We start from the raw sequence: 12,986 nt of genomic DNA, 5'->3' as shown, positions 1-12,986 counted from the left end.
TGTAGTTGTCCTACACCTGCTGGCTATCAGACATCTGTTTCATTATACCCATAAACCTTTGCATGTTGGGGTCATTTCCTACAGTTGGGTCAGATTTCAGCTGCACTCCTAATCAAAAGCAAAATAATTTTAGAAGAGGACAGAGAGTTGTACTTTCAAGTTTCTTAGCGCAGCTGGTCCAGGTGAACCCAATTTCAACTTAATATACATTCTGTTGGATAGTTTCATCTATAACAAAGTATCATTATTAAATGATAATTTGTTTTTCCTGTAATAGCCTCATCTATAGATTAACTAGTAACTGTAAAAAAAAAAAAAAAAACAATTTCTGTTTGAAATGTAGTAAAGTAGAAGAATAAAGTTACATAAAAATAGAAATAATAATAGTTCCTCAAAAATATATTAAAAAAAGAGTTACTTTTCACTGACTAAATGGACTAAACAAAAGCAGTAAAATCTCTGAAGCTCTAAACACAACTACCTTGTACATGCTCTTGCAAGAGATTTAAAAAGTTAAATAAAATGCCTGGTCCAACATGTTCATTAATATCTGCAGCCCTGATAGGTCAGCGTCCGTACCTGCAGTGAATCCAGCCTGATGTGGTCGCTGTTATCTGCTCCGTGGGGAGGTCTGTCTCCTCCGGTCCAGGCCAGATTGTCTCTCTGGTGGAAGGGCAGAGGAGGAGCTGCTGCAGGGGAGACCAGGATGGACTCCTGCATAGAGGAGCTCTGGCCCTCCTTCAGGACCAGCGAGTCTGACGGGGTCTGGAAGCGCGAGGGGACACAGGAGGAACTACAGAGAGAGAGAGAGGGAAAGGAAGATGGTTCAGAAGTTCTTGGTTTTTTTTTGTTTTTTTTTTTTAAAGTATGTGAATATTTCTAAAAGGAGTTTTTAAAAAGGTATGTACAGTTGTTACTTTACCTGTCAGGTGAAAACTGTCCATGAGTGCTGATGCAGTGGACTTTAGGTTCAACATACTCCATGGTAAACTGGTCTTTAGGCACCAGGTACACTTTGTGCTGAAGAAACACACAGGTTGGCTTTTTAACATAAGTATGCACTAGTGCTGAAAACATAAACAGTTTGGATGGTTGATAAATCATTTAAGTAACTTATCCAAAATATACTGATAAGACATTCAAAATATGCAATTTTAAGAGATTACTTGGGGAATGGTTAAAATAAGCACTTCAATATTTTTGCTATTTTAACAGCTAAATGATTAGGTGATTGGTCACGTTTGATTAATTGATTTTTTTATTTTTTATTTGTTGCCCTGATATTTCTACATCCATTCAAAATCTACAGTTGAGACAGCACAAGTTTGTTGTGGCATTTGTTTGAGTATTTTAACATGGTTTGACATTGAGGTCGACATGGTCAACAACTAAATTCCTTCCTAATCATTTCCTTTGTCCTTTGTGTGATAGATGAATAAAACCAACATTTTATGTTTAATTCATATTATGTTTTATGGGAGACAACTGAAAACATAGGCTCGCTTTCCAAACAATAACATCTTGAAAATCTTTTTTATGCTCTAATCCATCCGAGGACATAGATTCCTTCCATGTTTACAACATATCTCAAGCTCATCACGTGACCACGGCACTCTGGGTGAATCATGTGACGTGGGTGCTGTTCTCACCAGGAAGAAGCTGGCGCGGTCGGAGGTAAGCTGGATCTCGGTGTCAGCGGGGAGAGAGAAGACAGCCACCCTGTTCTGTTCGTCGATGGCCACGACTCGACACAGGAAGCTACGCAAGCACACACAGATACACAGTGATTAAGAGCTGTTGACGTACTTAATAAAGCACAGACAGTAACAGTAAACTGTGAACCAGCTGAGTCCACACATTACAGTAAAAACACACAAACACTGCAGCCAGACCAAACACAGTATCCTGTTTTACACCTCATTCGTGCAGACGACAGCAGATAGTTTTCATCTTGCTCATAATCGAAGCTTTACAGTTATGTACAGCGTTCATTTTCAGCAGTTATTTTGCATCATATCCCACCCCTGTCTAATGTGAAAATGATGCCTGAAACTGGCAACACCAATTTTTTGGAACGGTTAGGGAGTTCCTGCTTTTAAATAGCTTGAAAAAAAAAATGTGACTTGAGTTTTTAAATGTGCAAGAAAAGGTATTTTATTTCTGTTGTAAATTGTGGTATGAACAGTCAGAAAGTTGTGAGGTAGCACAACAAACTGGGACGTCAAAACTTTACTCTTATAGTATCTTCAGCTAGGCTTCATTTTATGAATGACACATGCCCTTTCTCAGCTGTTAGTTTGTCCCTTGGTGTGCTGTTCTTCAATCTATCATGATATGAAAACTGTGTCAAAAAATAATTTGTGTATATTTATGTATCTTCCTCTAAAGTGCCAAATGTTTTTTTGTTAACTCATCTGATTTCATACAATATGATCTGTAAATCATACAAAACCTGCAGGTCTACCATCATTACTAGCAGCAGTAATATTGGTCAGAGGTGTGGAAATAAGTGTTTTTTCCTGTAGAGCAGAGGTGGTGGTCTTAGTGGCTTCAATTTATTCAATTTAAAACAATAGGACGGTAAATGCATCAACTACAGACAGAATGACAAACATATTTTTGTTCTGTCCTCTCCCGATCTGTGATTATTTACAGGTCTCTTGAATAAATGCAAAGATCAGTGTAATCTTAGTAAAAGTTCTGTTAAAAGTAAGAAAGTAAGTGAGTTAAAAGCACAGAATCTCAGGACAGATCTTCTTCATACCTGTACTTGCAGTGCAGCAGGGTGACGCGGTGCTGGTGTGTTCGTGCTCCCGGCATATTAACAGCGACAGACAGAGTTTGTGGCAATTCTTCCTCGCTGGAATATTCTACGACCAGAACATAATCACCTGGAGACGGCAGACGCCCTCGCAGCTCGACGCTGATCTGCAGCAGAAAATTGATCTATAAAACATGTGTTCCTGCTGCAGCTTTGGACAGGTGAGCATATAAAGCCATCTGGCCAAACAGAAGTTCGAGTGACTAAATTGACTTTTCTCATTTTTATGCTTTCTCCGAGTCTTTGTGTTTCTACCTCTCAAAAACCAATTTACACACTGCACAAACATTTTCTCTCCCTTTCCCCTGTCTTACATCGTAGCCACTGCAGACGGCCATGTCGGGTGGCGCGGGGTGACCCTCTCAGTTGGGCAGGGGCGCGGCAGGTGGTTGTCGTTGACGCAGCTGGCATCGTTGCCGGAGAAGGAGGGGAAGGAGTCCAGAGACAGATACCTGTACAGCAGACAGCTAGACAGACACAGAGAGCAACAGACAGGCAACTGAAAACATGGTTGTCTGTTTATTGTGTCCTCACAAGGACGGAAAGACTTAATGTCCTCACAAGAATAGAATGGTAAGATTGTTAGGGTGGGCATATTTTCCGGCTCTTCCCATCTTTGAGGAGGTTTTCAGGAAGGACATCAGAATCAGAATTATAATTGGATTTTAAGTACAACTTGACTTAACATTATGCTTAAGTTAATTTTAAGATCTGAATTTGATTTTGGTTAAAATAATAGTTCAACATTTTGGGAAATATGCATATTTGTCTTGTGCCAAGAGTTTACTGAGAAGATCAATGCCACTCTCATGTCTGTACGGTAAATATGAAGATAAAGCCAGCAGTTGGTTAGCTTAGCATAAAGACTGGAAATGGGGAAACAGCTAGCCTGGCTCTGTCCAAAGGTAACAATATCTGCACTACCAGCACCTCTAAAGCTCACCAACACATTACATCTTGTTTGTTAAATCTGTAAAAAAAAAAATCTATTTATGTTAAATCTGTCTTCATCATGAGGTTGTCAGGCAACCGGCAGATACGTCACGATGTCACTGCACTTGGCCAAGAAATAGTCCCACACAAAACCCCCCATAAAACCTCAAGTTGTTTTACACTCGTTTTTACGTTTGGACAGAGCCAGGCTAGCTGTTTCACCTTGTTTCCAGTCTTTGTGCTAAGCTAAGCTAACCTCCTGCTGGCTGTAGCCTCATGTTTACTATAGAGGAGTGAGAGTGGTATCGATCATCTTATCTAACTCTTGGCGAGGAAGCAAATAAGCGCGTTTCCCAAAATGCCAAACTATTCCTTCAAGGATAGAGTTTAAAACCTGTTTTTACATGATGAAAGTACAGCATTCATTGCATATTAGAGAAGAATATCTAGGCATAGAAACACACATGGAGCTATCCTTGACTAAAGAAAGACTTGGTCAGCTATCAGTCTGTGACTTTTTTCCACTAATTGATTACTTGACGTAAATGAAAAATATATGTGCATATGTACTTCTGGCTGGCTTCAGGCACAGAGCTGTACGTGCAGGGCTCAGTAACTCTGATCTGCAGGATGGGAGCTTCGTAGTAGGCACTGGGCAGCAGGACCAGGTAATCCTGAAGGTAAAACAGAGCATAAATACAGTGTTATTGGGTATATGAAGTACAAGCAGCGTAACCTAAAATTGTGCAGACATGTTTATTGTGAGTTTTGGTGGATAAAATACGTCCACTGTGGTCATTATCTAAACAAAACATGACAATGTATTTCTCCCTCTGCTTTCAGTGCTAATGCTGGTAGTGTGTGTGTGTGTCTCACCAGCAGGATTCCCTCAGCCTCTATAACCACAGTCCAGGTTCCCGGGTTCAGGACAAACGGCTCCACAAAGTTGTTCTGGGGAACGTTGACAAAGGTTGGCTCCGAGCTGGGAGCAAAGACGATCTGTTTGGACTGTTCTGAACCTAGAAAACACACACACACACACACACACACCAGAAATGTATGGTGTTAGATATTAAAACTGAAATGCAATCAAGAGGGAGAATTAAGTGAGTACAATAGATGCATTTGAGTAACAGAAATGTGAAAATTGGGCAACATAAATTCCATAAATTGCACTACTTAATATTCATGGCACTACTGTTCTGCCCAGTCCAATTCATTAATGTACATATCCATCAGTATACTTCTGTTTATAGTAATGCCATCTATATATAATGTCCATAGTACCACTTGTAAATATTTTCATAATACTGCTCTATCCTGCACTTATGCACACACTTTATATCCTGCACTTGCTTATTGCACTTCTGGTTAGAAGAACTGCATTTCGTTGCCTTGTAACTGTACATGTGCAATGACAATAAAGTTGAATCTAATCTAATCTAAAAAAAACATAACATATATTAATAACACTAAATACATTATCATCATACATTCAAATCTAATAAAAATACTACATACAATTGTAATATAACCAGGAGCCAAAAACTATTAATTGTGTTTGATTAAGTTTTACTTACAACAAAGCACAGACAGACACTCACACAAACACCCACACTGACACACTCTTGTGATTGGTGGAGACCTACCTCTGCGGTTGACCTGATAGGCTGTTATTTTACCGTTGGAGGTGGCTCCCTCAGAGTTTACATATCTGAGGATGAAGCGAGTCAGATAGACGTCTGCCTCGTTCACATAAACCTGAAGCTTCACTGCAGTCTACAGGGACACGGTCCAAAGGGATAAGTGGGAGATGAGGAGTAGGAAGGAGAGAAGAGGATGTGTGGAGGAGGGTAGACGATATGAATCCTTAGTCTTAAATCTCTGAACTCAGCACTGATCTGTGGCCCTGAAGGTGAGAGAAAATGGAGCAGAGGCCGCCACCAACAGCAGTTCAAAACCACCAACCACCACACACATCCCTCCATCATCTGTCTCATTTGACAGATCAGATACCTGACAGGAACGAGGTATGAAGGAGAAAGCAGATTTCCAAACAGTGTTCCAATCAAAGTCATAAAAATGTGATTTTTAGTCCATTTAGGCAGTCCAGGTCTGAAAAACCTCACGGAAGACTTTGCATAATGTAAAACATTGTTCTGTATGCAACAGCTAATGCTGTATCAAAGGCAGGAATTGCTAGCTGCTAGCCAGTATGCATTATATTTCAAATTTGTATGTGTAACCTTTTACCCCATAGGTATTTATATAAAATAGAGGTTTTATCTAAATACCTCTAAATGATTGCAGACTGAGTGCAAACACTCTGGCGTCCTAACTTTTGCTAACAAACTTTTTTTAAGTGGCTGATTATTACTTCTGTTTATTTTCTGTTTGGGCTGCTGTTTTTCTGCTTAGTAAATTGTGAGCTGAAGAGAAACATCCATCCACCTCTACGTACCCATGAGTACTATGAGAAAATGTGACACTGTTCAGAGACATTGATAAAGTTTCCCAGTTGGGATTCTGACTTGAAATCTGAATTTATGACTTATATCTTTGGAACGCAGAGGAAATCCTGAGCAAAGCATGGGAATCCAGAGTAAATAGAAAAGAGGTGAGGAGGTGCAGTTTTAAAACGAGCATTTACTGCACTGTACTACCTCTGAAGTAAGGGATGGAGGGATGGAGGGAATGAGAAAAGAAGTAGTAGTTGAGAAGACATTCTTCTTCCATCACTTCCTGTTCCAATGCTGGAATGAGTGACAGAAGGCCAGAAAGAGGAAGAGCCTAGCCGAGCACTTACAGTTACCACAGTAGTAGTTCCAGCCGTCCTCTATGACCGACACCCTGCCCAGAACATCCGAACCCCCCCAGTTAATGTAGCGTAGCACCACATGGAAGAGGTCTGGAGAGCTCACCGACACCGACACCAACACTTTGGACTGCCAAAGGAGCGAGCGAGGAAGCAGCGAAAAGGCAGGAAGGATTGGGACACAAGACAGAGAGAAACAACAGGGTGAAGGAAAGGGACAGAGAGAGAAATGATGGGATGATAGGAGGGAAGAGGAAGGAGAAAAAGACAGGATGGAGGGAGAGCAAGGGAGGAAGGAGAGGGAGGATGGAAGAAAAGGAGAAGGTGTTAAGTATTAGGAAGCAGGAGGATGGTGGATAAAGGGAATAGGAGGGAGAGGGAGAGTGACAAGAAGAGATGAGAGGCAAAGGAAAAGGACAGACGAAGGAAAGTCAAGGGGGCAGAGGGAGGTAATGATGGGGAGACAAAGTGGAGTTGGGGCAGGAACAAGTGCATGAAAGAAGAGCGGGAAATATTAAGTGGAGGTGTGGAGGATCAAAGAAGAAAAAGAACGATAGAGAAGTGTGAAAAAAGAGGAGTAAAGGGGAGGCAAGATGGAGGGAGGGGAATGTAGAAAACACCAACAGAAAAAGAGAAACCAAACCAAAAGCAAAACCTTAATACAATCACCACCAGAAGCAAACCAGCAACAAGATACACTTTTACCCCCAAATACAACCCACCATATTTCTCTTTGGATTTCCACTTTTCAGCACAATCATCCATAGGAGCTCAGACGTAGTTAACCTCCAATAATATCTTTCTACTGCCTTTACAGCTTTTAACAACATAAACAAAATTACTTAAGTGAAACGCTAAATTATAGAACCATATTGATACTAGGAATACAAGTTCCATACAATAGAATATAAATTCTGTCAAGTACACCATCCGCTGAAAGGAGTGAGTAAATGTTAAATTATATAAAATGTTAAACTCCCATGTGCTTTGGAGGATTTATGTGCTGAGAGGTAATTCTACCAAATAGAAATATCCTTTAAATGCCCCCACAACATTCAGCTATGGAGCAAGCTGTCTATCTCATGCAGGAGGAGCATAAATGACGGGCCACAGTCACCAAAATATGTAATGGATAATACACACATAATATATAAGAAAAGCACATACAGTATACAAAGACATTTTCTATATTTTTACTGTCGTTTATGTATTAGAAAACAAATCTGTGAGATGACAAGAAATATGATGATCTGGAGTTTTGGATATCTGTATACAAATGTATTATCAATACTACATTAATAGTAAACATTAGTAAACAAGAATAATAAACACTTTCTTTCGAGCCAAATGCAGTTTCTCATTTGCATGAAAAAAGGGATTTATCTTTACCTTTAATCCATCGGTGGAAGATATTGTCACACCCAACCAAATCATTACTGTGTGGACCAATGGTAAAGGTCAAAGGTGAGGGGTTAAAAGTAATGTTCCTACCTGGATGGGGGACATCTGAGCGTAGCCTCTCCAGCTGAAGTCTGGGAACTCCAGAGGGTTGTAGCCGAATCGCACCGGTCGGCCATCCAGCAGGGTTCCCTCCTCAATCTCAAACTTCAGATGATGAAGGTCTGGGAAGTAATGATCTGGACGAGGTCTACAGACACAGTAAGATCAGTTTAGAAGGTTAAAAAAGCTAATGTAGAAACAAACTGGATGAAATTTTAAAAAGTGAAGGCCTGGGAAACAGAGGTCACTAGCAGGTTTCTCCTTTTAAAATGTCTTATGACCCAGAAAATAAATTTTCATCCAAATAAAGTAGCCAATATGGGGTAAGATATTTTCTGTCCAGAAGCAAGCTATTTTGATATCTTATTAAATTCCTATTGTATGGAACTCTCCGTATCATTAATTACCCATTACCAGAAAGTGGAAAGATCAATTGCAAAAAACAAAAACCCTTCCTTTCTACATGTTTATCGTCTGGTAAACCCAAAACATTTAGGGATGGAAGGATAGTCAGTCTTTTTTTCAGGTCTGTTCAGCTGCTGTTGTACTCACAGATTACACTTCGGTCCCTCCACGTTAGGTCTGCAGCGACAACGGCCGTTCCTCTCTCCACAAGACTGACCCGCTGAGCCTCCAATGTCACACTGGCAACCTAAACACACAAATGTAAACGCTAGATTAACAAATACAAGACGACAGCATCATAGCACTCCAGCTTTTGTTTTAAGAAGAAGCCAGCAATGAGTTGTTATGTTATTCGACACTTTCTAGCTTTGTCCTGATGAACACTCACCCTGGCAGCCGAAGTAGTTGTGCTCCTGCAGGTTGTAGTAGCCATCTTTACAGGTAGAGCAGGTTCCACTGCAAGCGTTGGGCTTACAGTGACACTGACCAGTTTCCTGTCAAAAACAAGAAAGAGATTATTACCATTAGTATGATAACAGGGTGCATGGAGACCGATCTTACAGGGCTTTTATTTAAAAAACGGACAAAAATGGAGACAAAATTATCAAAATTTCAACACCAACATTCAATACAAACATCATGTGTAACACGCCATTATACCATCTAATACTTGATTTGTTTTTCACACACAGAAAAGGACACGACTTAAAAAATTAACCCCATGCGCAAATATTCATGCAATAACTGCAACATAGCATATTCACCTCTACAGGAGGGAACCACAGTATTAAGACTCAGGAAAAATACATTTTTAAAAGTCTAAATGTAGACTGGAAGTGTTTTTCAGAGGAAGGCCTGCAGTTTAATTTGCTCACCTGTGCACATTCTGCAACGCTGCTGACAGTACCTGCAATGTTACACTCACAGCCTGCAGGAGAAAGCAGACACACAGACTTTAGTTCATTTATTTATATTTACTGCATTCAAACTAGTGAAACATGAGTGAGATGTGTGTGTATATGTGTGTTTGTAGCATATCTTACTGGAGCATGCATCAGGAGTGTCAGGGGAGAGGTTCCAGTACAGAGGTTTACATACGTCACAGGCCGGGCCCTCCACACGCTGACGGCACTCACATTGGCCCTAAGAGGATGATTGACAAGAAAATAAACCAATAAGTCTGTTTCTACTGCCGGTATGATGGATATTACAGTGCTACAGTAAATATTCCTAAATGCCACCTGTCTCACTGTGTGTATGTGCAGCATTTACAGATAAAACACCAAAAAACAGCACATTCAGGACATTTAAACAGCAACGTGACAACTGTGACCAAAAGTGTAAAACAATGGAATTATAAAAATTTGAAAAAATTCAAGTTTGGCTTACAATCTTACATTCACACCTACTCTTATGCCATGAAGTAACCACGGAAAATATACTGTTTCCCCGGAAGAAAACATTATGAGGTTTTAATATAAATATACTGCATATGTAAAAAAAAAAAAATTTAATCTATACTACAAAATATTTGGTCTGCCTATTATTTCAGCTCTTTCAGTTGGATGTATTTTGTGTCACAGTTAACCTTAAACAAATTTGCTAAAAAATTATAACATGAGCAAATAAACAAATAAAGACACGAAAACTTACCACTGGTGGCAGCACCGCATACTGAACAGAACCGGCAGGGTGGCAGGTACCAGCTTTAAATGACAAAGAATGACACAAATATTATATAATGGGATACAATGGGTAGACACTCATACGTTTAGTGTCAAAATGCAGCCATTGGAAGTGTATTGTAAGTTACTGGACATGTCATTTGTTAGCAACAGCCACATTGTCAGATATGCTAGTTGGTGGTACCTGTCTTTATTCATCAATATTATACAGTTGCTGTTACCTGCTTCCATTTCCTTTGCATGTATAGTGTTGATATGCATTGGCTGTACTGTCATATAGACACCAATTATGAGCTTTTCCTCCGTGGCAAAAGTTTGTTTTGTCAGGTAGCAATACCTTGTTCTGCAACAGTAGCATGTAGCTAGCTCCCTTAAGCTGGTTAGCTAGCCAAAACAAGAAGACATTAATTATATTTGGCGTTTGCAAGAGTTTCTCCTCTACTTTTCAGGTTTTCCAGTAGTGTGCCACAGATTTTAACTTATGTCGCGTTCACGTCATATCGTTTAGACCACAAATATGAGCAGCTTTGTCAGAAAAAGCGTTCACGTCAGCATTCTGAATTGGAGATGTCGGGAATTTCTGACAGCTTAGATGTCTCCCACTTGGCGCTGGCAGTTACATGTTGCATGAAATCCAATATTAACACTAACACAATCAATTCAGCTAATTCAAAAAGGAGCTATGGTTAACACACTTAAAAAAAAAAAATCTGGTTTCACTTGTTAATGAACCACGACAAATACAGAACAAAACAAAAGAAGCTAATTTAGGCTAATTAAGGCTAGCAGTGTGTAATCATATTGAAATAACGTGTGAACAGTCAGTCAGGAGTTTTTCCTGTTTTTCCCATTCTGCCGACATTGTGTAAATGCAGCATTAACAAAAGGACATCATTTCTGCTTCAAACGACAGTTCTGCCTTCTAAACATGCTCGTAATCTTCATATCCTCTTTAACATGTCTGCGAGTGTGCGTTTGTGTGCATGTGATTAGCTGTGGGTCACATCACAGCTGTCACACCTCACTGCCATTATGTTATAATTTGTCCTGTGTTTACCCTGTGTGTGTTATTACCTTGGCAGTTGGGGAAGCCGTAGGAGCCGTGTGCACAGCTGTCACACCTCAGTCCAACCACGTTGGGCAGACACACACACTGTCCGGTCACCTGGTCACAGCTGGTGTAGCGGGAGCCCTGTCCAGAACACTGGCAGGCTGGAACACACACATTATCAACTCCAGTTATTCATCTGTCTCATATATTGATTGATATATATTGATTTATTTAGCTGACAGCATCAAAAGAAGTCTGGAGCTTTCCGAACTATACAGTCTAGATGTTTCTATTACTTTGTCCACCTGTGTAGACCCAAGGGCCAACAGGTGAAATTACTTCCTGAGAGAGATAAAAGCATCAGAAACTTCTACATTTTGATTAAACAGAAACCAGGCGGGAGTTTTAATGCGTCATTAAAGTTCAGTGACTTACGTGTGCAGCTTGGGTAACCATAGTAACCTGGAGCGCACTGGTCACATGACGCTCCGCTGTAATTGGGCTGGCAGTGGCAGTGACCTGATGCAGTGCAGCTGGTGTCCAATGAGGTGCGGGGATCACAGGTGCACACTGAGAAAACGAGAAGTGAGACATCTGGTTACAGGACAAATAAGAACTAGTAAAACCTAAAGTAAAAGAAAGTGTTATCAAAAGGAGAAGAATTATAGCTGATATATATAGGTACTGACAGAGATCACTGATGTGTGTATGCGATTCACCATCACAAGAATCCTAATTCACAGTTGCCTAGTAAACATCTGGAGTGTTTAACGTTTCTTGGTCAGCTGTTTGGAATCATACTTAAGTAACTAGACACCTTTGATTTGAGTTTTAGGAATGTTTGGGCATTTTTCAGGGGGATATTCATTAAGACAGCATTATATTTGAATTGCATATTAGCTAATAAGTGCTAAATTTGTAGAACAGTCGCATTAAGAGCATGCCATTAGAGACATCCTCTGGCTGAGCTGGACTGACTTCCTGCTGGAATTAATTTACTGATTTAAGGGTTTTCAGGACTTTCAGGGGTCGGTTTGTATCAAAATGTATTCATTGTTTTACAGCTGTTCCTTTTGTAATGTGCATGGGAAAAAGTATTTTTGGACCAGTGTGTGTCATGTGATCCTGCAATACCAAATGTGGCCACTATGCCAAAATCACCTGAAAGCCCAGCACTTTGCCTGTCTGTGCTGTGGCAGACCTTCCGGAAAACATTATGTCCTCAACCACTCCATCATCGTTTTTACATTTAAATGTGACGCAGTGGTTTACATTAGCATTTTCTTCTAGTTGTGTGGTACCAACAAATTCTCCTGATTCAGGTTGTGTATTTGGCGTTTCATGAAATGTATCATGGAGAGCACAAGAGCACAAACTTAAACCTACATATGAGAATCAGAATCAGATTTTGCGCCTCTTCAATATAATCTGAATTGTTCTGCCAAGTTTAGGGTTTGAATGAAATTATGGAATTGTCCACAGCCAGTTGTCCAGGGATTCAAACTAGCAACCCTGTCCCATATTTTAGAGTAGTCTAGTATCCATTCCTTATACCTGTATTATTGTAGCTTTAACATTCTGTCCATTTCTGCTGTTGGATTTATTCTACTTCACACTGTAGAGGTGGAATCTGAATAAAGTATCATAAAATTTAACGAGGCAGTATAACACTTCATAAAAAGGCGCGTAAAGTGTTTCCATGTGCGTCTCTCCACGTGAGTCCATATGTCCATGAGTCCAACAGGATATCTCTCTTTTCATTACAGTACGTGGGGA

The 12,986-nt window shown here is 40.1% G+C and overlaps 1 protein-coding gene across 1 annotated transcript in view; it reads right to left on the bottom strand.

Annotated features, from left to right (window-relative positions):
• Nucleotides 1–12,986, bottom strand: part of lama5 (laminin, alpha 5) — a 120,516-nt gene that overhangs the window by 35,717 nt on the left and 71,813 nt on the right. Inside the window, 17 exon segments of the mRNA XM_044210147.1 lie at nucleotides 580–793; nucleotides 923–1,020; nucleotides 1,650–1,758; nucleotides 2,765–2,928; nucleotides 3,136–3,161; nucleotides 3,164–3,288; nucleotides 4,325–4,428; nucleotides 4,631–4,773; nucleotides 6,561–6,699; nucleotides 8,061–8,217; nucleotides 8,622–8,721; nucleotides 8,863–8,968; nucleotides 9,350–9,402; nucleotides 9,518–9,617; nucleotides 10,128–10,180; nucleotides 11,234–11,371; nucleotides 11,646–11,780. Coding sequence (XP_044066082.1) covers nucleotides 580–793; nucleotides 923–1,020; nucleotides 1,650–1,758; nucleotides 2,765–2,928; nucleotides 3,136–3,161; nucleotides 3,164–3,288; nucleotides 4,325–4,428; nucleotides 4,631–4,773; nucleotides 6,561–6,699; nucleotides 8,061–8,217; nucleotides 8,622–8,721; nucleotides 8,863–8,968; nucleotides 9,350–9,402; nucleotides 9,518–9,617; nucleotides 10,128–10,180; nucleotides 11,234–11,371; nucleotides 11,646–11,780 — 1,964 coding nt within the window.

The sequence above is a fragment of the Siniperca chuatsi genome, linkage group LG10 (genome assembly GCF_020085105.1).
Source record: "Siniperca chuatsi isolate FFG_IHB_CAS linkage group LG10, ASM2008510v1, whole genome shotgun sequence".
Classification (NCBI taxonomy): Eukaryota; Metazoa; Chordata; class Actinopteri; order Centrarchiformes; family Sinipercidae; genus Siniperca; species Siniperca chuatsi.
Note: the sequence above shows the minus strand (reverse complement) of the source record. Positions and strands in the feature narration are given on the sequence as shown.